At 41.8% G+C, this 24495-nt stretch overlaps 2 protein-coding genes across 2 annotated transcripts in view; one reads left to right on the top strand and one right to left on the bottom strand.

Moving 5' to 3' along the window:
- Window positions 1-24495, top strand: part of LOC147584689 (glutamine amidotransferase-like class 1 domain-containing protein 3, mitochondrial) — a 40964-nt gene that overhangs the window by 14824 nt on the left and 1645 nt on the right. The gene's annotated exons all lie outside the window — the stretch shown is intronic.
- On the bottom strand, window positions 206-7168 carry ACOD1 (aconitate decarboxylase 1). The gene is made up of 4 exons (XM_025924014.2): window positions 6947-7168; window positions 6081-6170; window positions 4395-4600; window positions 206-3506 (listed from the first exon to the last, which is right to left on the bottom strand). The coding sequence occupies exons 1-4, from the start codon at window positions 7151-7153 to the stop codon at window positions 2561-2563; spliced, it is 1449 nt and encodes a 482-aa protein (XP_025779799.2). The 5' UTR covers window positions 7154-7168; the 3' UTR covers window positions 206-2560.

The raw sequence follows: 24495 nt of genomic DNA on the forward strand, positions 1-24495 counted from the left end.
GGCAGAGAGAGAGGGAGACACAGAATCCGAATCAGACTCCAGGCTTCTGAGCTGTCAGCAGCCCAGCTCAGCAGTCGGAGTCCAACATGGGGCTTGAACTCACGAACCACGAGTTCATGACCTGAGCTGAAGTCAGCTGCTAACCGACTGAGCCACCCAGGCGCCCCTGGATTTTTTAAGAAATGACTCCTGATGACACCAAAAGCAGGAACAATAACAATTTTTTTTATTTTCTATATTTTTTTAGTAAAATTTTTTAAAATGATAAAATGGAGTTGATCAAAATTTAAAACTTTTTCTCTTTAAAAGAGACCATTAAAAACATGAAAAGACAAACCACAGACTGGGAGAAAATATTTGTAAAACCTATATCTATAAAGAACTTATACTCAGGATATATAAAGAATTCCTACAATTGAATGATAAGAAGACAACTTAATTAAAATAATTGTCAAAAATAGGCAAGAGTTAGTCATTTGGAAAATGCAAACTAAGGCCACAACATACCATTATGTACTCACTACACAGGAGAAAATAAAAAAGACTGACAATTCCAAGAGTTGGTGAGGATTTGGAGAAACTGGAACCCACACACATTACTGATGGAAATGTAATGTGATAGAGCTGCTTTGAAGAACAGTTTTTTCTAAAGTTAAACATGTACTTCCTAAATGACCCAGCATTCCCACTCACAAGTATCTACCTAACAGGAATGGAAAGATATGTCCACACCAAGACATGCATGTGAACATTCATAGAAACATTATTCGTAGTAGACCCAAACTGGAAACAATATGCTGTCCATCAGCTCCTGGATGGGTAAATAAATGTAGTATATCCATACAACAGAATGCTACTCAGCAGTGAAAGAGAATAAAGTATCGATACATATATGGAAAAATCTAAAACCATTATGCTAAGTGAAAGACACTGGACACATAAGACCACATATTATATGATTCCATTTATATGAAATGTCTGAAGGAGACACAACCATAGAGATAGAAAATGGATCATTGGTTGCTAAGGCTGGAGGTGGGAATAGGGATTGATTGCAGACCAGCATGAGGGTTTTATTTGTTTCTCTGTTTTTGGCATGATAGAAGTACTCCCGGGGCTCCTGGCTCACTTAGTTGGTAGAGCACGTGACTCTTGATCTCAGAGTTATGGGTTTGATTACCTAAGATTACTTAAAAATAAATTTTTAAAACATAAAAATAAAATCTTTAAAAAAAATGAAGAGAAGTTCTCCAAAACTGGATGGTGATGATGTTTGTACAACTCTATAAATTTACTAAAACTCATTGAATTGGACAAAAGATAGATGAGTTAATGGTTTGTAAATTAGATGCTAACAAACTTGTTAAAGATTGTTTTTTATGTATACATAGTCTCTGTATTTTTTTAACTGAACTATTTAGTCCATTTATTCTTCTTGTAATTACAGATATATTTGGATTTTTTCCTATCATTTTATATTCTATATGTTCTACCTTTCTTATATTTCTTTTCCTCCTCCTTTCTTGCCTTCCTTTGGTTTATTTTCTTTTTCCTAATTCCATATTTCTCTCTCTGTTAACCTGGAAGTGGTATATTCTACTGTTGTCTTATAATGGTTACCCTGGAAATGTCAACATGCATACTTACAAATCAAAGTCTACAGTTAATAGCTTTGCCCTTTTCTTGAATGACATAAGGAATTTAGAGCACATTAATTATAGTAACTCCCTGCTTATATGTATTGCTAAAGTTGCAATTTTTAACCCCATAAGACATTTTTATTATTTTACAAAGTCAATAGTTATTTAATTACCCACATATTTTTTGCTGTCGTTCTTTATTACATGTCAAACTCTTCATCCATATTTTTCTCAAAAATTTTTTTGTAACAAAACGCAGTATATTGTAGTGGTTAGCAGCATGGCTTCCAGAGCCAAACTGTTTTACTTTTTATACCGCTTTTTATTTCTGCTTTAAACTGAGGCAGAGGGCTACCCAGTAACATGCTTAGGGTCACATCTAGTAAGTTGTAGGGGCAGGATTTGTACCCACTAATTCCTTATATTTAAACCCAATAGCACCCCCTCTACTGTGGGGGGCTTGTAAAAAACCATGGTCCAAGAAACATGTTGGTGGCACAATAGGCCAGAGCCCTTGTCGACTGTCAGCAAACTTACATGTAGGTTCAAATTCCTCCCACATCTTAAGGTTCATGAAGTTCATAAAGAACTCTTCTGTAAAGATTAACCTTACAAGCAAATCAGAGGTGACTTGAATTTCAGCCTTATGAATACTTATAAAATCAATTTCTCTGTGTTTCTTGCATATTTATTATTTTTCTTCAGGTAATTGGAACTGTCTTGCAGAATTTATAGGAAAAGACTCCTTCCATAAAAATCCAATTCTGTTTCTGGACTCTCTCCACCTTGCTTCACTTGTTCCTGGGCAGAGCGATAGTAAACCCTTGCTGTATAAAGCAGATCACTGATTTTTCCCCAATATAAAGTCACTTAGATGTTGGTAAGCCTCAGGAGAAACTGTCTGATGAAATTGTTGGATGCTAGATAGATTTTGAAACCATCTCTGGTGAAGATGGTCCTTTCAGAAGAGTGGTTAGGACAGAACAGTCTTCTAGGTCTTCTAGGTTCTCTACCATCTCTGTAAGTCTATCTACTGTATCACAGGACAGCACGCTGGAAGCATTGGCTCTGAACTTCTCCCGTAGGTCCTCCTGGCTCAATGGCTTCCTCCAATGGCCATAGAAGGTATCAGAGCGCTCTGTGAAGGTGGCTCCATCATCGAGAGTGACACTTATCTCACAGTATAGTGTGTTGAAGCTTGGCAGGTTGTCTTGAGGGTGCTCCAGCTCCACCTTACTGAGCAACTCCCTCACCTGTGGCCTGTTGATCTGGCATTTGTGGAATGATGGGACAGTGATGCCGCCATCAAGCAGTGTGGCACAGGCCACAAACTGGAAGGAATGACGAGCCTCATGCTCTGAGTCTGGGAAGGGCCTGTTTACATACTGGACATCTGGAATTCTGAGCACAATTCTTGCAATGCGGTCAATGGGAAGCAGGTCTCTGTCTGTTACAAGGTGCTTTCTCACAGATGCAGCTGCGTCTGCCACCCAGTGGGTGGCCAAATGTGCAGGGAACCGCTTGAAGGCCACATCCTGCTGGTCCAGCAGCCAAGTGTGGGAATCTAGGTTTGGAAGAACTTTTGGGGAATAGTTGGCATAGAAGGCCCCAAACCCTGTCTGCATGTCCAAGATTTGTCTGTTTCCTTGGAGACCCAGCATTGCCAGAAAAGCGGCTTCCATCCCATGCCTGGCAGCATTGCCGATATGAAGAGGCTTGGTCTGAGTGGCAGCGTTTGCTATGGGTGCCCCGGCATGAGAAACAGCAATAGCCAGGGCCTCTCGGCACTTTGTCATGCTGAGCCCCAAAAACTTGGATGTAGCAGCAGCACTACCCAAGGTTCCTACCACTGAGGGGGGATGGAATCTGGAAAGCAAAAAAGCAAAGAGTTGGAGATTTACAGACCTCAGTCAGTAGGAGGCAGTATGGTATGATAGTTGGGAATGTAGACAATAGAGCCCTGCTGCCTGGGTTCAAATCTCAGCTCTACTACGTACGGGCTGTGTGATCTTGGGAAAGTTATTCAACTTGTCTGTACCTGTTTCCTCTTACATAACATGGTGACAATAATATGTGTCTCATAGGGTTTTGTGAGTTTTGAATGAATTCACATACTTCCATCAGTGCCTGACACAATAAATTCTTTATAGTTATTGCCAGAAAGGCAAAAGTTGCTGCTTGCTGAAATCCCATGTAAGTAGCTATAAAAATGGAGGGCCTTGCAGAAATTGAAAGTTCGCCCGGTATTCCAATCTACTCCTCTGCTAGCAGGCTGGATCAAGTGGAAAAATAAATATAAGATTGAATCACATGATATAGCCAGCATGTGACTATTTTTGCTCTATGGGTTGAACAGTCAGGTTCAGGATCTTCTGAATGTTCTCAATCTGAAGGACCTCAGCAAATATCAAAGTAGATTCTGCTCTGAGATGAGACTAGGAATATTCAGAGTACCTTGGGTGCCAAAATGACGTGAATCGCCCTAGGATGAGAGGCCCCAATTTATTTTATGGTTGTGGTTAGTTGATTCTCTAAACCCAAATGGGATTTTTCATTATTTCTTCTGGGGTCATACCTTAGTATATGGATATATGGTTTGCTGTGTGGCTGGAGAATTGACTTAGCTCTCAGCACTAATGTTAATATCTCCAGCTGATCTAACTCACCTCTATGTCAGAAAGCTCTACAGAAAGAACAGTGGACAAGTCAAGGGGGAATGCATCCACCTCTGGATGGGGCAGATTCTCTCCCTACCTCTTTGGTATGTCATTGGCTTCCTTGGAGAAACACAGTAATTGGCCTTGCACTTCAATCCCAACATTGAAAGCTAAGAGCAGATCAAGGCCAGAACACTTTGGACTTGGAGGCAGAGCTTCTGATAAAGCCAGCAGGACAGGAAGGACCGCTCCAGAAGGGTGGGTGGCAGGATGCCATGTATCATCAAAATCCATTGAGTGAATCTATGTAAACATACACACACAAACAGCAACCAAAAACCAAATTAGATTTACCTGAATGCAATGGCTTTTGGACCAGTAAGGGTTTAATTTAGTAATAACTCTATTTGATATGAGATTTTTAGCTCTGATTATCTGAAAATAAAACCTGTAAACCGGCTGTAATTCTTAATCATATGGCGGGGTACTGGATGTGCTGTCCTCTGCTTAGAGCAGGCAGGACTTTAGGGAGCAGCTAGAGAGCCCCAGTGAGCTTGGCTCTTACCCAGGTAACCAGAGCTCTCTGCCACAGCACCCGGAAAGAGTGCTTAAAAACAAAGCTGTGAAGTTAGGCGGCTGTTCCTCTCTTCCTCCCCCACCCTCCAGACAAGTTGCACTGAAAGTTTAATGCCATTTATTCCATATCAGGCCATATATTTTTGTACCTTTTTGTTATGAAATAATTTCAAACTTACAGGGAAGTTGCAAGAACTCTCAAACCCAGATTAACTATTAAGGTATATTTTAAAATCATTATTTTCTGCTATGAGGTTTTATTCCTCTTCATCCTAGCCATTTGCTTATCCCTGATATGAAATAGTAATAGCCAGAAGTTCACTTAAAAATCGATTTCCGGGGCGCCTGGGTGGCGCAGTCGGTTAAGCGTCCGACTTCAACCAGGTCACGATCTCACGGTCCGTGAGTTCGAGCCCCGCGTCAGGCTCTGGGCTGTTGGCTCGGAGCCTGGAGCCTGTTTCCGATTCTGTGTCTCCCTCTCTCTCTGCCCCTCCCCCGTTCATGCTCTGTCTCTCTCTGTCCCAAAAATAAATTAAAAAACGTTGAAAAAAAAAATCGATTTCCATGTCTCTTGGATGTGGCTGATCTGGACACTGCTTGCTGGACATTTACTCTGGGATACACTATTGCGTTTGCCTTTCAGTATTCTAAACTACTGTCCCACAAAACATAAAACTATCTCAGACATCCCAACACATTCATGTCTAAATTATATCTTGTATATAGATACAGACTGCTGCTGACACACAGACAAAGCATAAACATTGTCAGATGAAAAGTGCTGATTTTTGCTTCAGAAAATATAGACACCATATGGCCACTGTTTCTTTCTCAGTAAATATCTGTTGAATGAAAGGATGGATGAAAAGCTGGTTACTGAATAAGAACTGGTAGTGGCCACAACAAAAGGAATTGAGTCTGGATAGCGGGTTTTATATTTTTTGCTATAGATGTTCAAAGTTAGATACCATAAGGGTATTTTTATCTAAATCCTCCAACTGATTTCCTTTCTTTCACAATGTGTTTGAAAAGCGTCAGTTCACTGTAAAGCATCAATAACTACATAGAAGAGAGGGCCGACCACTTTATCTCTCTGAACCTCAATGACTTATCAGTGAAACATGGAAATTGAGCAATTTCTGAGATATTTCCTGGCTCTGAAATTATTATGATTGCCTAAAATTAGAAAAGATGTAAACCTCCTTACAGCCACACCGTTCACAAAAGCAGCATATGTCGGCGGGAGCCTTAAGTCTGGCTGACCCCAAACAGTGCTGGCCACATTGGAACTGTAGATCTGAAAGAAAGGAATATCAATCAGTAAGACAGAGTGGAAACATGGCATGCCAAGTCACCATTTTAAGAGCCATTCCTCATCGTGGAGGCATGACTTTAAGAGTCCTTATTTGAAAACTTCGTGCTAGATGGCAGCCTTCACCATTGGATTCCTCTCTTCCTTGTAGAAGAATACACAACTTTGTCCATGGAAGGGAGAGGAGATGCTGTTGCTCTATCCCAGACTGTGATCCACAGGTGCTCTAGTGGATGGAGTCTGAATTTACTCTTATTTATTCCTTGAGGGTAAATACTGGCGAAGGTGGACTAATTGTGGAGAGTGGGTATCACGTCTACCGCATAAGCACCCACTCTCTGCTCAGAGTGCCGAACCAGCTTTTTTCCCAAGAGACTCTTAAAGTCTTTGCACGAATGAATGGTAGGTACTATTGGGGTAGATGTTATTGCTTCTAGGACTCTCGGGTAAAAAGTGCTTTATGTCATAATATCAATAAATTATGTGATATTGCTAGTGTTAAAACTAGTCTTAAGATTGGTCTTTAGATAGTAACTTAGCAAAAAATATGGATGAATATTAAAACTCAGATAAATAGAGCATAGAAAAGCATAAAGCCATATACAACAATGCTATACACACCAAGTAATATCTCTAAAATGAAGAGTAGAGTAGTAGTAGCACATGAGCACACATCTCTGGGCACGTTGGTGGGTATGACTCACGAGCAGGCATATGTGTACACTTGGTTTTACCTCTCAAGTAGACGCTGAACTTCTTACCTTACTATATTCACTGACTTTGCGAAACACTTCTGTATTGGTTCCCAGGAAGCCGACACCCAGGGTATCCAGAATCATTCTTTTGCTTCTCTGAATGACGTGGTCTGTCAGGTGCTCCACTGTCAAGCCATGGATCACTCTGGCAAAGCTTTCTGTGACAGACTTTAAAGGGAAGAGTGTTAGAACAGTGCTGTACTCACTTTGCATTTGCCCATTCCTTGCTATACAAGAGCCTGAGGTACTATTATGTGAAGAGTTTCGCTTCACAAGGAGAAACTCAGGTGATCAACTTAAGTTCCGTTCCTGAAGACTGATGAGTACTGAGCCCCTGTACTGGGTGTGTGAGGCAAAGAGATGTGGGAGTGCACAATATCCAGTTTCCGTCCTCAGTCCAGCCGAGAACACAGACTAACATGCAGATGATGGTCACAGAGTGGGTAGGCTATGGAGGAGGGAAGCACAGAGTTAGGAGAGGATGGGAGAGACATCTCATCCATAAAGTGGGCATGCCTGAGTGGGGGGCAGTGCATTCAGCTAGGAGCTGCCGTTATTAGATACATGCCAGGCATCATCCTGCCTGTTGTAAATACAGTATCCATTTAATGCCACGAGTTTCTGGGTAGGTATTATGAGCGCCACTCGCTTTGCAGGTGTAGAGACCCAGATGTGGAAAGGTGACATCACTAAGTTCCACAGCTCTTAGGTGGTAGAGTTTGGACACAAATTTCTCTGGGTCTAACTCCAAAACTGAGCATGTAATTATTAAGCCACATTTCCTAAAGAGGAAAACAAACCTCGAAGCACCTGGGGTTCTTGTTGAAAATGAACATTCTAGTCCCTACTCCAGACCTCCAGAATTATCCTACCCCTTACCCCCAGATGAAACAGAAGCTTTGCAGGCATAGCACAGGATTCTGTGTTTTCATTAAAATCTTTAGGTGATTCTTAAATGTTCTAGTGCTATTATGTCCAACGTGGTAGCTACTCTCCACATTGGCTATTGAGCATTTGAAATGTGGCTAGTCCAAACTGGGATGTGTCATGAGAGTAAAATAAACACTGGATTTTGAAGACTTAGTAGGAAAAGAGGAATATAAAGCATCTCATTAATAATTTTAAAATATTACATGCTAAGATGATAATATTTAGGATATATTGGTAAATGAAATATATTTTTTTATTAAAAATTTTTTAAGGTTTATTCATTTTTCAGAGACAGGGAGAGCATGAGTGGGGGAGGGGCAGAGAGAGAGGGAGACACAGAATCTGAAGCAGTTTCCAGGCTCTGAGCTGTCAGCACAGAGCCCGACATGGGGCCCAAACTCACAGACGGTGAGATCATGACCTGAGCTGAAGTCGGATGCTCAACCGACTGAGAACGACTTGAGAACGACTTCCCATTCATTCTTGTTGATGGAGATTACCTGAAGGCATGGATACCTGGGCTGGCTATGAACACTTAAGGGAGTCAGCAGGTGAAGGGGCCTGGGACAAGGGTGGAGGTTAAAGGCAGAGGTGCAGCATGGGCGGGGCTTGGAGATGTGAGAGGATGCAGTGATTTGGGCCAACCCCAGCTTCAGAGCTTCATGCAGGGGCGGAGGTGAGAGGGATTCGCAGACTTGGACCAAGCTGGGGAGGTTCCACTATGCTGAAGACTTCCTGTCAAAGGGGCGCCATAGTGCTGTCTTTAAAAAGGTAGATGTGATCAGAACTGTGTTTTGCAAAGCTCTCTCGTGTAGTCTGTCATGTAGAGAATGGGTCGAGGGGTAGACAAGGGCAGGTAAGAGACTGCTGCAATAGCCCGGGTTCGGGATGGGGATATGGCAGTGCCATTTGCCAAGAGAGGGAGCACAGGAAGAGGAACAGCTGAACAATGATAATGGGCTCACTGTGAACTTGCTGAATATGAAGTGCCTGCTGAATATGGTCATCCTAGCGGAGAAGACCATTCTGCTTCCACCCACAAACCAGATAATAAAAACCCGCAGACTTATTTGCATTTCATAAGCAGCAGAGTACTTTGCAATTCCTTTAAATATCAAGTTCTTCAATGTGTAGGCAATTATTTTGTGTTCTACACATCTGCATAAGAGAACATCTATTATGTATAGCTAAAAGCATCCACTCTTCAACTGTGTTTCCCTACATGCCTAGCGCTTAGTACTGCCTAGTAAATGCCAGGTGGTTTCCCTTTTCTGCTCTGAGTATTGTATCATTGTACAACCTCCTTGGTCTCTCTGAGCATTAGATATGTCAGTTTATTTATTTATTTATTTGTTTGTTTATTTATTTATTTTAAAGTTTATTTATTTATATTGAGAGAGAGAGCAAGCAAGTGGGGAAGGAGCAGAGGGAGAGGGAGAATCCCAAGCAAGCTCTGCACTGTCAGCGCAGAGCCTGATACAGGCCTCGAACTCACAGACCCTGAGATCACGACCTGCTGAAACCAAGAGTCAGACACTCAACAGACTGAGCCACCCAGGTGCTCCCAGATACCTCATTTTAAAACATTAGCTATAGGGTAAGGAGTTTCTGAATTGGAAGATCCGGGGTGTCTAAGAATAGTGCCTGCACGGAGGTACAGAGATGGATCCAGTGCCCAGCTACAAGTCCTCAACCTGGCCACCAGCTAGTCCCATATTTTCAGTCTTCAGATGCTCGAGTCATGGAAACCCTGCCTTTTTCAAAAGGATGGACTACATTGTATGTCTCTGAAGCTCTGGTAGAAAGGTGAGGGAGTCTGGGGTGGGAGAGAGCAGGAGAGAACATGAATGGGAGAGAGAGGGTGCTGGCACAGGTGTTTCTAATTAGGATGGAGAATAACAATAACTTTGTCATGCTGCTAGAAATTTGGGTAAACATATTTAGGGGCAGAGGGAGGCAAGGAGGAAAAAGCCCTGGCTTGATGATCCACCAAGTAAAACTTGGAGTTTTGAGAACTGGTTGGACCCCTTTTCTAAGCCAAATGACCTTATTTTTCAATGTCTCTTTCCATTCCCACAGCTCCCACAGTTAAGGGCGTTTGGTGATTGGTTGTTTACCTCTTCAGGGTTAGATCTGACCTGGGAGTGCGTTATGGGGAAAGCTGTATGCCTAGGGAGGATTTGTTGTCGGGGCTCCAACATGGCACCTGGAAGGTGACTGTGGCATCCATTTGCATGTTCCCATGGTGCTGGTGACCTATGCAGGTAGGACCCCATGGGGATTCCCTGACAAGTTCTGAATAACACCCTGTGTGCCAAAGAAATGGCTCCTGAGGAAGGGAGCATGAGAAAATAAACATGCAACTGCCCCACTGTCTGTAGTCCATGTATTTCTAAAATACTTCTTTTGGTCTTCCTGATTTTCTCATGACATTTACATTTCTTTTCAATAACATGCTGTGATTAATGTATATATTAAGACAAAACATGCAACCATTTGATAAATATTTCATGACATCTTACTCTGTGTCTGGCACTGTGCTAAGCTCTCTAGAATACTAAACCAAGATGTTACGATTCCTGCCACAATAGGATTATCTTCTCCAGGAAACTAAGGACAGTAAACAGATCATTACAAAGGCAATCTGGCCATGCCATAATGGATATAGACAAGACTGGGAGGTTACAATTCAATGAACTTGCAATGATTCGTTTTCTTCCTAATTGTATGCAACAGAATCATGTCTCTTACTGGTAAAACACTGATGAAAAACAAGATGCAGTTAATTAAATAGCGCAGAGGCATGAGAAATGTTAAAATGCCATTTTTTGAAGAAGAAGCAGGAAGCTCTAAGGAAATTGAGAAAAGGAGAGGTAAGCTAGAAAACTGATTTAAATAAGCACATAAAATATAACAATACCTTGAGCATCGTGGTGTTGAAAGAGGAGGCTTATCTCAGGAGTGAACTGGAGGAGTAATTCACTTGCTAGGTGACTCCCTTTATACCCTTCATTCTTTCCAGCCCATTCTCTTTCACTTCATTCTGACGCTAAAGTTTCCATGATTTCAACACCTCCCAAGTACGATTACTTCCACTTCCTCTCAATGAGTTGTTTAACCCAACTGGAGATGAGGAATTAGACAAGGCTGGGAAGTAATGTACAAATGGTCAAATGATTTCTCATAGATATCAGGGAACTGAATGCATCTTGTGCTTAGATGCCATACATCAAAAGTAGAAAAATTTGCACTCTTTTATCCAGGTATTCTCACTTCTAAAAATTTATCCTAAGGAAATAGGCATGGATGTATAGAAAAAAACTTAGCAAAAAGAATTCACAGATTTGCTTATAAGATTAAAAATCAGAAACAATCAAACGTCCCCTGTGGATTCGTTAAGTAGAATATGGCATGCATAGGGGCGCCTGGGTGGCTCAGTCGGTCGAGAGACCGACTTCGGCTCAGGTTCATGGCTCGTGGTTCGTGGGTTCAAGCCCTGCATCAAGCTTTGTGCTGACAGCTCAGAGCCTGGAGCCTGTTTTGGATTCTGTGTCTCCCTCTCTCTCTGCCCCTTCTCCGCTCACACTCTGTCTCTGTCTCTCTCTCAAAAATAAATAAACATTTAAAAAATTAAGAACAAAAGAATATGGCATGTACAGTGTTTAAGGCCACTCATCTTCCCCTTCCATTTCACCCCCGTCGGACACCATGGTCTAGGGACAGATGTGCCAGCCTGAGTTCCTGACAGCTTGAGATTAAGAGCCTAGAAGGGCGTTGGGAGTTAATCACACTTTTCCCCAGCTTGTTCACTTGTTTGCTCCTGCACTGCATTTTTGCATATACAGGTCTCCAATTCCTGGTTCTCTGCCTGGCTCCTGGCTTAGGATACACCTCCTGCTTCCCTGCTATTATTGCCCAAAGACGCTGGCCTGACAGCTTGTTCAGACCTCTTTGCTGATAATCAATCACTGTGGCTTGGCTAGGCTGGACCTCGCTCTGCTTCTCTGGGTAATTGTTATTTCCCTTGGGCTGTCTAGTCTTGGACAATTGGTTTATGCTCATAGTGGTACAGAAGACAGGTTAGTTAAAATCTGAGAAATTCCTAAGACCATTTTTACATGAAATGAAAAACGGGCTCTGATGACTTCAACCATCTCACCGTGGAAAAGCTTTATAAAGGAATGATGAGTTTTATCATATCTGATGAGCTTTCGCAGAAGTGCCGTCATTTAGCTTCTCTGGGCTCACATTTTGCCAGTATTTTTTTTTTTAACTGAAGGATAGTTGACGCACAATGTTACATTAGTTTCAGGTAATGTAGTGATTTGACAACTCTGTATGTTATGCTGTGCTCACCACAAGTGTAGCTACCGTCTGTTATGGGACCCTGGAGTATCTTCCCTATGCTGTACCTTTCGCCCCCCGGACTTATTCATTCCATAACTGGATGTCCGTTATCTTCCACACCCTTCTCCCATTTTGCCCATTCTCCCCACCAGTTTGTTCTCTGTATTTAGGGGTGTGTTTCTGCTTTGTTTTGTTTTAAAGATTCCACATGTAAGTGAAATCATATGGTATTTGTCTTTCTCTGACTTATTTAACTTAGTATTATACTCTCTAGTTTGATCCACGTTATTGCAAATGGCAAAATCTCATTCTTTTTTTATGGCTGAGTAATATTCCATTATATAGAATACATATTATATGCACACACACCATATATTCTTTATACATTCATCTATTCATAGATACTTGGGCTGCTTCCACATTTTGGCTATTGTAAATAACACTGCAATAAACATAGAGGTACATGTATCTTTTTGAATTAGTGTTTTCATTTTCCTTGGTTGAATACTACTAGTGGAACTACTAGATTATGTGGCATTTCAATTTTTTTATTTTTTGAGTAATCTCCATACCATTTTCCACAGTGGCTACCCCGGTTTACATTCCAGGTTTTGCCACCATTGAATTCAGAAGAAGAGCTGGTTCAGTTATTTGCTAGTTTAATTACTTTGTACTTTTGTGGAACTGTGACCAATTTAAAGACTAAGGGCTTCTGTAATTAGAGTCACTTTCTAAGTATCCAGGGGCTTAAATGATAAATTGTACTATGATGGCACCTCTCCAATCAAAAAGGATTGTTGAATTCCTTTTGTCTTTTGCTCTTCACTCTAAGTAGAAGCCAGGGTGATTGTTTTTCAATGCAAATTTTCTCTTCCATCCCCGTCCCTGGGGAAAAGCAATGTAGGGCCAGCCCCGTGGAAGGCCCACACAGGAAGGAACTGAACACACCTGCTCACAGCCAGCCTGGACCCTCCTCTTTCCATAGCAAGTCCAGTCTTCAAAGACTGGTCCTGGCTACCAGCTTGACCGTGACCTTGTGAGAGACCCTAAGCTAGAGCCGCCCAGCTAAGCTGCTCCAGGATTCCTGACCCTCAGAAACTGTTTAGGCAATAGATGTTTGTTGTTTTAAGTGGAAATGTCTTGAGGGTTGTTACACAGCAATAGATAATTTATAAACTCCAAGCTGTCAACCAGCCTTACACAGGCCCTTTGGATCTGAACCTAGTTATGTCTTTCTCATATTGGGCTTAGCATCTCCCCACACCCAAGGGACCAAGGTATTCATCATCCTCGGGACCTTTGTACTATTACGGAACCAGGCTGGGTCACTGGTGGAAACACCAAGTGGCACTTGGAGATCTTGGTGGATCGGAGTCTTATTTTACACCAGTGGACTCAGAGGAGATCCCTCTCCAGAGATCTGAGTCCTGAGCAGAAGCAGAGGGGACAATTTGTATTCTGTTCGCGCCACAAGTGAGTGGGAAGAAAAACCCGGAATGGGAGTCTTCGGGCAGGGACTGGAATTCCCCTCTCGGCCCTGTCGGCCATCTTATAACGGATTTGTCCCTGTCAGTACCAGAGATTCCCTGTCACCGCACAACTCTCTTATCTTCCACCTAAGTCAGAGATTCTAAGTCAGATGAGTTTGTCCTCCAAGGGACTTTTGGCAATGTCTGGGGACATTCACCAGATTTGTGGCATCTAGTGGGTAGGGGCCAGGGATGCTGCCAAACATGCTGCCGTGTACAGGACAGCTCCCTACAATAAGTTAACTGCTCCAAAATGTTAATAATATCCCAGGTGGGAAACCCCTATCTAAGTGCAGAGGCCACATCTAGGAGCCCTGTGCAACATTCTAAGTTTAGCTCAACATGCCCTACCTGCATGTCCCCTTGGGGCACAAGGGCCTCCTGATATCCCTTATTAGATGGGAAAGTTCTGTTTGGCAGGAAACTGACTTACCCTGTGGATGACCACAACCTAGGAACTCACACAGGACTCCATACATGTTACATACAAACATACTTACATATTATAAAATTTTGTTGAATACGTTAATGCAAACCCGATGCTTTCAACAAGTCAATCATACTATTACATGAATGAAATTTAAGCCCTCTTCATTCCCAATGGAAGTGGCTAGGAAGATTTTTTTTTTTAATGGCTGTGGCTTTTATTCTAGTAGCAAGTAGAGTACAATGGACAGATCTTTATCTTGACAAGAGCAGTGTTAGCTGTAAGGGATGGCTTGTGACTATGAGCTGTCAGAGGAAATCAGGAATATTTGAAATGGCAGATCAGAATGTGAGACTTCAGACTATTTCTAAAAAAGAAAAACCCCATAAGCTGATCAATTTTGCCCAGATTAGCTACTTTGGTGCACTTGAATTTCAGTTTCTCCTTTTCCTGCCTTGCCCTTCCTGTGCTGCTATTGAGCAAAATCTGAGTTTGTCTCCAAACTGTGATGATTAAATTTCATTTTCTTGAAAGCTTATGTTTTATCAGAAATCTGTCACACTGGCAAGCAGCCAGGGTTTGTCTCCCTGATCAGTTCTTTGTTAATTCATTTGGGATATTTAAACACACGTGCCATGACATTGGTTCTGTAAAACAGGAAACTTTGGGCAAAGTATATTTAATTTCCTTAAAACAACAACAGCAACCATGGTAATAAGGGCCATCAACGTCATCTCCATGACTTAGGCCATTATCTGTCTGCCATTGTTCTGGCCCCATTTTCTCCAGACACCAGGCAAGAAGATAAAACCTAATTTTAACAGGAAAGATGAAAACTTCAGTAAGATTCAAGAAAGAGTATTTTAAAACAAGATTGAAGAGAATGCCTCAGAGTGAAAGGCTGTCTTGTGTGTATATATTCTCTATATGTTCCCTCTGTGTGTGTGTGTGTGTGTGTGTGTGTGTGTGTGTGTGTGTGTATGAGTGTGTGTGTATACGAGTGTGTGTGTAAACTTTACCAACTTATTAAAGTTTGAATGGAATTTTGCAAGTGCACAGGAAGGGATTAGGTTCCAAGGACTAATTCGTGAAGAATGTGAACAATTGAACGAACGTGTGGCTATAAAATCATTGCTCAATGCAATTGACTCAACATACTTTATTGTGAAGAAATCTTTCTTTCCATTTGTGGAAAGCTTAAGGTGGTTATAATTTATCCTTTAAATCACTCCACCTCAAAGAAAAGCATTGTTTGTAGCTTTCCTCATAAAATAGCCCGTTAGTGTTTCTTAGTTAACTGGCAAGCACGGAGTGATTATCCATGCCTCTATTGTTCTGCAGCAGATGCTGGCTAAAAGTAGAATAAATTGGGTGGATGCCTTCTTTGAATGAATCTAGCAGACATTTAAAACATATTCCATGCAGACATTGTCTATGCACCTTTTCAGACAGAATAGACGTAGATAGTTTTGTTCTTTAGAAGCTATATTTATGGAATTGTTGTGGTTCTCAGAAAGAATGTGCCTAAGCATTTCAGCAACAAACATCTAGCTATCTCCTTTTGATAATTCCCATTTCATATGAGAGGCTTTTTTTTTTTTTTGGATGATCAACTCTTTCTTCAACTCAAAGAAATTTTCTATTATTTTCTTCATTCAGTTTCCTGTCTTTTCTCCTTCTGAACATATATTAGGTAGATATTGATGAGGTTTTGGGGGTGATTGTGGAGTTCGTGGGGTCCGGCCGGAGCTGAGAGCCATGAAAGAATTCTTGAGACGTCTTTGGTGCAAAAAGGTGATTTTATTAAGGCAGGGAGACAGGACCCATGGGCAGGAAGAGCTGTTCCGGACCCTCTGAAGAGACTACTTATACATTTAGGAGTTGGGGGAGGTAAAGTCGAGAGAAAGTTTCTCTTGAGATTTTCATATGCTAATGAAGACTCACAGGATACTGAAGGCCTAGCTACTGTCAAGCTAAGGCTGTTATTCCCTCTAGCAGAGCATTAACATTAGGATGGTAGGGCGTTCCTAGAGAAATGTTTTACTCTGTATTTGCCTCAAGTATTTATCAATGGGCTGCAGGTTATAAGGGAATTTAATTCTACCATTTCCTTCTGCCTTTGTTTCCCACATCAGATATCATGTCTCTTGCAATTGGGTGGAAGCCGGTGGCACAGAAGGTAAAAGAATTCACCTGAAGAAAAACAAAGGAGGTAGAGTTTATTAAATATACCACAAGGGAGCAGTGGGCAGGACAGCAGAGGAGAGGCTGTCTGCTATGAGGCAGTGGCAGGGGGCTACTTTTAAGGAGGGAAGGTGAGGAGGTGTGGTGACGTTTGGAATTTTCCCTTTTTTGGTAACTGTGTCTAGTGTTAGTCCACTGGTCACTTAGGGCCTATGGGTATTTCAGAGTGGGTCCACTAATGGCCCTGTCTGTATTCAGCCAGGTGATCACTGTGGCCCTTTCTTCATCCCATTGCTTAAGCCTGTTTGTCTAAAAGTAGACTCCATGCTATCCTTGCCCCAGGAACTCATCCACCTCCTTAATGCCCACGGTGCATAAGCTACCATATTCTCTACTTAGATGCATTGGCTAAATTCTTATTTTTTTCCCCATAAATTACCTTTATTTTGTTAACATTTTGGGGTTTTTTTCTATGAAAAACATGATGCTAATTTACATCACAATACAATCAGATATTCCTGGATTTAAAAAAATTTTTTTAACGTTTATTTATTTTTGAGACAAAGAGAGACAGAGCATGAACAGGGGAGGGGCAGAGAGAGAGGGAGACACAGAACCGGAAACAGGCTCCAGGCTCCGAGCCATCAGCCCAGAGCCCGACGCGGGGCTCGAACCCACAGACCACGAGATCGTGACCTGAGCTGAAGTCGGACGCTCAACCAACTGAGCCACCCAGGCGCCCCTCAGTATTCCTGGATTTTAAATTTTATATCCCAAACACATCAGCCTTGTCTGTCAGTAATGTGGGTGAAGTCTGTAGCCTCCAAGTTTACTACACAACAAAACACAGCTCTGGGAATCAACAAGGTGACAACTAACAGGCAAAACTCATGATTGTTATGTTTCAATGAGAGAAAAATTCCTGACAGCTGAAATGTCTGTCGTGACTCATCTGAAGTATGCAAATTAGCTATGTACTTCCACTTCTGGGTCTTTATTTAACTTTTTAGGAAACTATTTAAAATTAGAGTGGCCTCATGTGATGTTTCTGAGATGTGGTGTTTTCCTTATGGTTACATGGGCTCTGTCTTCTGGAATTCCTACTTGACTCTGCTCCTTCCCTTTCTCCCTTTACACTTGGGATCCACAAGAAAAGTATCCTTTTTCTGTGCTTTAACATTCACAATAAAATCTATTTTGCAAACTTTTTCAACCTCTTTGTGTTTTCATTCCTTGAATCGGTGTTACTCTTTTCCCCATCAACTAAAAAAATTGTCTTGGTCTCAGATGTGTAAAAATGGGAAAAGAAATGGTTACAATCAAGAGAATCTTTTATATGTGAGAAAACAATGTGCTAAGGACTGTGGATGTGTAAGAATGAGATGTTGGGGAGATATAACTAAAAACAAAATCTCTCAATGCAGAAATGCCCTCCATAGAGGTAACAGAGAAAGAAAACACTTATATTATTGAGTAAGCATTTAACCAGAATACGATGCACATTCTAGGCGATCCCTTAGGAGACTGCAGATGAAAAAGAATCTTACCTCCTTTTATAACCAAGCAGACACAACCTGTTATATACATTTCTCAAAATAAACAATAACTAGTCCTCAAATCAGAGGTCTTGACAGCACCTTCTGTCACACATAGTTCATTTACCTAGTGGTAATTTAGGTACCTAAATTTCTCTAGTAATGGAGGTGACTGTCTAGGTTGGCTAATTGAGTTTATACAAAGCAAAACCAAACTTCTTGGGTCTTTATGACAGGAGATGATAGTTTTGCAACATGGAGCACCCATCAAAGTTAGGCTCCTATCTCCAACAGACACTGGGAGATCTGGGAACTATCTCCCTTGGTGTTTACATTTCAGAGATGGTTTCCAGCTTCCTAAGAAATATTCTTGAATCAAAAAGCTGACAAAAGTCCTATCTAGCTTTCAAAAGGATTTATATACATTTTAAAGAGAGGAGAAAGTACCTATAATTTTAATTTTTCTAAGGAGGGGAGGAGAATCTCTTCCCTTATTAGTAGAAGGGAGAATTAAGCTTCTTGTATTATTATTGTTGCTGTTTAAAATTTTTATTTGTCTTTAGAAAAATAAATAGTTCAACCTTCCAGGGACATGAAACAGAGACTTTAAAGGAGAACTTTGTAGAGCAGTGTGCATGGAATGAGTGGCTTATTTTATTATTATTATTTTTTTATTCAAGAATGTTTATTCTTGAAAGAGAGAGAGAGAGAGAGAGAGAGAGAGAGAGAGAGAGAGAGAGAGAATCAGCCGTGGAGGGGCAAAGAGAGAGGGAGACAGAATCTGAAGCAGGCTCCAGGCTCTGAGCTGTCAGCACAGAGCCTGATGCAGGGCTCAAACTCATGAACTCATGACCTGAGCTGAAGTTGGATGCCTAACAGACTGAGTCACCCAGGCACCCTGAATGAGTAGAGACTGAATGACAGTAAGAGAAGCAGAGTTCCAAGGGGCTGAGGCCAGAATGGACACTGAGGCAGAAGTGCTTGGAAGGCTCCACAGAGCATGCAGGCCTTAGGCTATGGGGAGGGGATTTGGATGAGCAGGGTGGGGGTCTGGCTGAAGGGACCATGACAACCAGCTTCTTGTCCTCGACTTCTCCCTATTTCCAAGGAAGGAGGCATGTCTTGCACCCCAGTGCTTTTTCACTTGCTCTGTGGTGAGAATAGGAGCTTCCTTCTGGCAAAAATTGGGAAGAGTAAAGGGAGGGGAATTTGGAGGCAGAGGTGGTTAATAAATTTCCCGTCTTTCCTTCCCTTTCTAACCAAGGAGCCATTAATGGCTGTAAGCAGGGATACCTTCTGGCATAAGTTTTCTGAAGAAATCTCAAAGCCTTCAAAAATTTACATTTGCCTCTCTTCTCTGTAAACTTCGTGGTTCATTGTGCCTGGTTGTGAAGAATTATAGGGAGGGATTCACAGGGAACACATTATTTTTAAAAACATCCTTCACTTTTTTCAGTGATAGAAAACAGTGTGTGTGTGTGTGTGTGTGTGTGTGTGTGTGTGTGTGTGTGTGTGATGGGGAGAGGTGATATGAGGGTTTGGGGGTGAGGTGATTAGGGTGGAGGGGAGACTGGGAATTGCCCTCTTTGGGTCTGTGGAACATAATGTACTGGAAACCTATGATGGTTAATTTTATGTGTCAACTTGGCTAGGCTATGTGTTGGGTCAAATACCAGTCTAGATGTTGCTTTGACGGTATTAAAAAAATTTTTTTAATGCTTTATTTGTTTTTGAGAGAGAAAGACCGAGTGAGAGTGGGACAGAGGCAGAGAGAGAGAAGGAGACACAGAATCCAAAGAAGGCTCCAGCCTCTGAGCTGTCAGCGCCAGGCCCAGTGTGGGGGCTCAAACTCACAAACCATGAGATCATGACCTGAGCCCAGGTCAGACGCTTAACCAACTGAGCCACTCAGCACCCCGAAGGTATTTTTTAGATGAGATTAACATTTAAATCAGTAGACTTTGAGTAAAGCAGATTACATTTATTTATTTATTTATCTATTCATTTATTTATTTAGAGAGGGAGAGAGTGCGCACAGACGAGGGAAGGGCAGAGAAAGACAGAGAGAAAGAGAATCCCAAGAAGAATTTGTGCTATTAGCACAGAGCCCGATACGGGGCTTGATTGCACAAACTGAGATCATGACTTGAGCTGAAATCAAGAGTCAGACACTCAACCAGCAGAGCCATCCAGGTGCACCCACCAGCCTGCTCTGCAGATTTCGTACTTGCCAGCCTTCACAATCACATGAACTAGTTCTCTGAAATCTCTCTCTTTCATTTGAATGAAATCTAATCACACACACACACACACACACACACACACACACACACACAGACATACACACACATGTTCTGTTGGTTCTGTTTCTCTGGGGAACCCTGACTAACACAAAATTCCCTCAGGGCCAGCAGATTCCATATCATTTGTCTTTGTATCTCCAGTACCTTTAATAGTCTCTGCCTTGTTCTGGGGGCTGTGTGAAGGAATGTGAGGGAGGACATAAATGTGGACCCTAGGTGAGTATGGTAGCTCAAAGTCCCTACCCTATTCTAGTTTTTGGACAGTTGAGAAATTGCATTTCAGCCCTGGGAGTAACACTCTGCCTGTGTGTCCTAAAATGGATGGCCGGGGCTTTCCTGAAAGTCTCTGAAGCTGCTCTGCTTCCATAGACTTCTGGACCAGTTTCAGCTCAGGAGCTCACCTTGGGGAAGGATGAACGCTGAGTGACCATTCTGGATCCAGCCTGAGTGCTGAGCCCCACTGGGGAGGGACCATCTCACCCCTGTTAATAGGCTGGGACTTAGATCAGAATGCCATGGTGTCATTTGACACTTTGGATGTTTCTTTATGTTGCAAAGCTAGATACTTTCACAATGTATGGTCCTTCCCTAGGCCAGCGTGGCTGGGAAGTTGGGCGAGGAATGATATGCTGCTTGCTGAGTGTGGAACTGGAATAAAGCAGTGGCAGAGATTTCAGAGACATTCACCAGGACATTTATAAGTCCCTGCTCCCACACAGTGGATACTTGTCCATTAGTCTTCACCAGATGCAGTCTTTCTAGGTCACCCTAGCCAGTCTCTATTTACTTCTTTTTCTTTATTCCCCTTTAAGAAGCCAAACTGATCATCTTCCTCTTGTTGCAACACTCAGATGCATGAGAGCACATTCTTGTTTGGTCACATTTACAGTGTGGTTCTCAGAAATTACATTTGAGTTCTTGTAACTAGTAAGATGTCAGCTTACTTGTGGCGCTTCATGTCCTTCTGAAATATCTTCATGGTCCTGACACCTTGTCATAGCTCTTAGAAGTCTGTTGTTTCATCTTGTCCTTAGCATGGGTCGTTTGTACAGAACACAGTCATTATATGTGGATTTTGCCAGTTTAACATGGAAAGGTAATCTGTGTGCCTCCGTCTCAAGGGTGCCTCATGTTACTTCAGTTGCACAAATAGCAAGGAGTAAGCCCAAGAATGAAGGGGACTGATCATGTCTAAAAGTATTAAAATCTTGGGGCGCTTAGAGGGCTCAGTTGGTTAACCATCCAACTTTGGCTCAGGTAATGATCTCATGGTTCATGAGTTCAAATCCCACGTCGGGCTGTGTGCTGGCATCTTAGAGCCTGGAGCCTGCTGCAGGTTCTGTGTCTCCCTCTCTCGCTGCCCGTCCCCCACTTGCACTCTGTTTCTGTCTCTCAAAAATAAATAAAAGTTATAAATAAATAAATAAATAAATAAATAAATAAATAAATAAATAAATGTATTAAAATCTTAAGGTAAATAGTTTGTGGAAATTTGGGCTGGAAGAAGGAAAATGATTAGGAATAAGATGATTGGGGAAAAAAAATAAGTCCAAAAGTGAGGTTGGGTAGGACCCAACAAGGATAGAATAGGTGAGTAAGATAAAAATATAAAATGCCATGGTGTATATTTGCATAGGTTGTAAACTGCTCATAGGCAGGAGGGATCCATCTACATCGTAGACATTGTAGCTTTGCATATCTACTATGATGATTGTATAGCAGAAGATATGAAGTTTTTTATTCTAATGAAATCATTATATATATTTTTTCAAGTTTTTAAAATTATTTTGAGAGAGAAAGAGGGAGCAAGCATATGAGCAAGTAGAGGGGGGACAGAGAGAGGGAGAGAGAGGATCCCAAGCAGGCTCCACTGCTGTCAGCACAAAGCCTGATGTGGGGTTCAAACTCACGAACCATGAGATCATGACCAAAGCCAAAATCAAGAGTCAGATCTTACCTGACTGAGCCACCCAGGTGCCCCTGAAATCATTATATTATAGCAATTTTTTTGGACAATTAAAGTAAAGTGTGCTGGAAGATGATTCTCCATGGGTCTTACATGTTTTTCACATTTTGCCAGCACTATTCTAGTGCTTTGAAGAATGTGTATAGCAAATAGCCTTGGAAAATAGAAGTGTTATCTCTGTAGAGTAAAGGCCAGCAGGCTTACTGCCCATTATAAAAGATTTAAGTTCCCTAAATTCATGGTTCCTTTCCTGTAATAAAATTCACTGTATGTGCAGATGTCACGTCTTTCCATTGTTTTGGGAAAGGGTTTTTTTCTTGTTGCAAGGAAATGTTTATTCTCTACTATTTCTGTGAGTAATAATCCTTTATCTCTGGCCCAGGAGTCTCATGTCTTCTGCCATCATCCATGAAACTATGGTAAGATACATTGTTATCTTGCTTGTGGTGTAACATCAGTTCTTGACAAGGTGCATGGAAGAAGGGGAGCATTTTTCTGAATAGCAAAAAAGGCACTCTGTGAATTATCTGTGGCCAGAGAGAAGGTAAATCCAGAGCATAAATATAAAGAAGAGTGAAGGTGGGGATAATAAGCAGGGACTGTGTTTTTTTAGCCATTTCATTTGTCATCTATGTAGGCCCCTCACAACTTCTAACATCAGTGCTGACTGGAGTATAAGATGCTTAACCCATGCTATCTAAAAAACTCAGGGGAGATTTTAGAAATCTCCCCAGGTAAGGCCCCAAACCAACAAAACAGACTCTCTAGGGGTGATACACAGGCATCAGCATTTTTTAATGCTCTCCAGTTGATTCCATTTGTAGCCAGGGTGAGAGCCTAAAATCCCGAGATTGCTAATGATGTTACCATCCTTGTGGGTGGTCAGTGCTTACTGGTCTCCTGACTTACACTCTGGGATTTAAGTCTTGCTCCTTTTCCTGATATGTACCTGGCTTTGTTCAGAGCCCCACAGTTTCTCTAGTTCTATCCTGCTCTTTCTCAATTTTTCCCTGGGACCGACCCACAGATCTCACCAGTTCTGTCTCTTGTCTCCATGCATTTCTGACTTTTGTCTGACTTCTCCGATGCCATGTCAGGCTTACTGGGAAAGAAATTAATTCTTTGAAGACCCTAAGCACTGAAAAAGAAAATGTAGAGTCCTTCTGCCCTTTCCACCTACTTGTAATAAAAACAAATATTTATGAAGCACTGACTGAATATTAGGCATTTTTCTAAGAGCTTTACATATATTAATGTAATGTTTGATTCTCACAAAACGTCATTATCTTCATTTTGCAGGTGAGCAAACTGAGGCAATGAGAGTTGAGTAACTTGCCTGAGGTTACTCAGCTAGGACATGCTATAGCCAGGACTTAGAGACAGGCAGTCAGACTCCACAGGCCACAGCAAGCCATGCTAAACAGTCAAATGAGTGTAAAGAAGTTGAATAGTATGAGTTTCCCCATGGTATCTCTTGATGCTTTTTTCTGGAAAATGTCAAATTCTTTCAAGATTTTTTTCTTTTCTTTTCTTTTCTTTTCTTTTCTTTTCTTCTTTTTTTCTTTTTTCTTTCTTTCTTTTTTTTTTTTTTTTTGGTGTCCCTGCTTAGCAGATGCCTATTTCCTCTGTTGGGCAATTTAGCACTACTGTGTTACCTCGTATCAGACTTCCCTGATGCTGAGTGCATGCTTTAATACTACCTGTACATTTCGATATAGAGAATATACCTGCTGGACAAGTTTTCAGTTGGCATCCGCGCAAGGTCTGTTCCTCCAAAGGCCACTCACCAGTGTGGGTGGATCTGTTAAATGCTCGTTTCCAGCAGGTAACTGAGGATTGGCTGTTTGTCTTGGTCGTTTTAGCTCAAAGACAGCCTTGGTTTCCTTCCTTGTGGGATATAACCCAGTACTTGGTTCATCTAGGCAAGCAGATTTACTTATTTAAAATAGTGGTTCTCAAACTGTGTGTATCAGAGTGACCTGGAGGGCTTGTACCTAGAGTTTCTCATCTAGAAAGTCTGGGGTGAGGTCTGAGGATTAACATTTCTGACAAATTCCCCGGTGGTGCCCGTGCTACTGGTGCCATAACCACACCCCTAGAACTACTGCCTTACACCCGTGCTGCTGTAGGGTGGTCCCCAGACCAGTAGGGTCCGTGTCACCTGGGGGCTTGCTGGAAATGCAGAGTTCCAAGCCACAGCCCAGACTGATCAAATCAGAATCTGTGTTCAACAAGTTTCTCAAAATGTGGTTTGTATGTATATTTAAGTACGAGGAATGTTAGATCATGTGTCTTGATCCCATTTAGGACCTTTAATGTCAAACAAAGATAAAC

This window comes from Puma concolor, chromosome A1 (assembly GCF_028749965.1).
Source record: "Puma concolor isolate L17-30 chromosome A1, mPumCon1.1.hap2, whole genome shotgun sequence".
In the NCBI taxonomy this organism is placed as follows: Eukaryota; Metazoa; Chordata; class Mammalia; order Carnivora; family Felidae; genus Puma; species Puma concolor.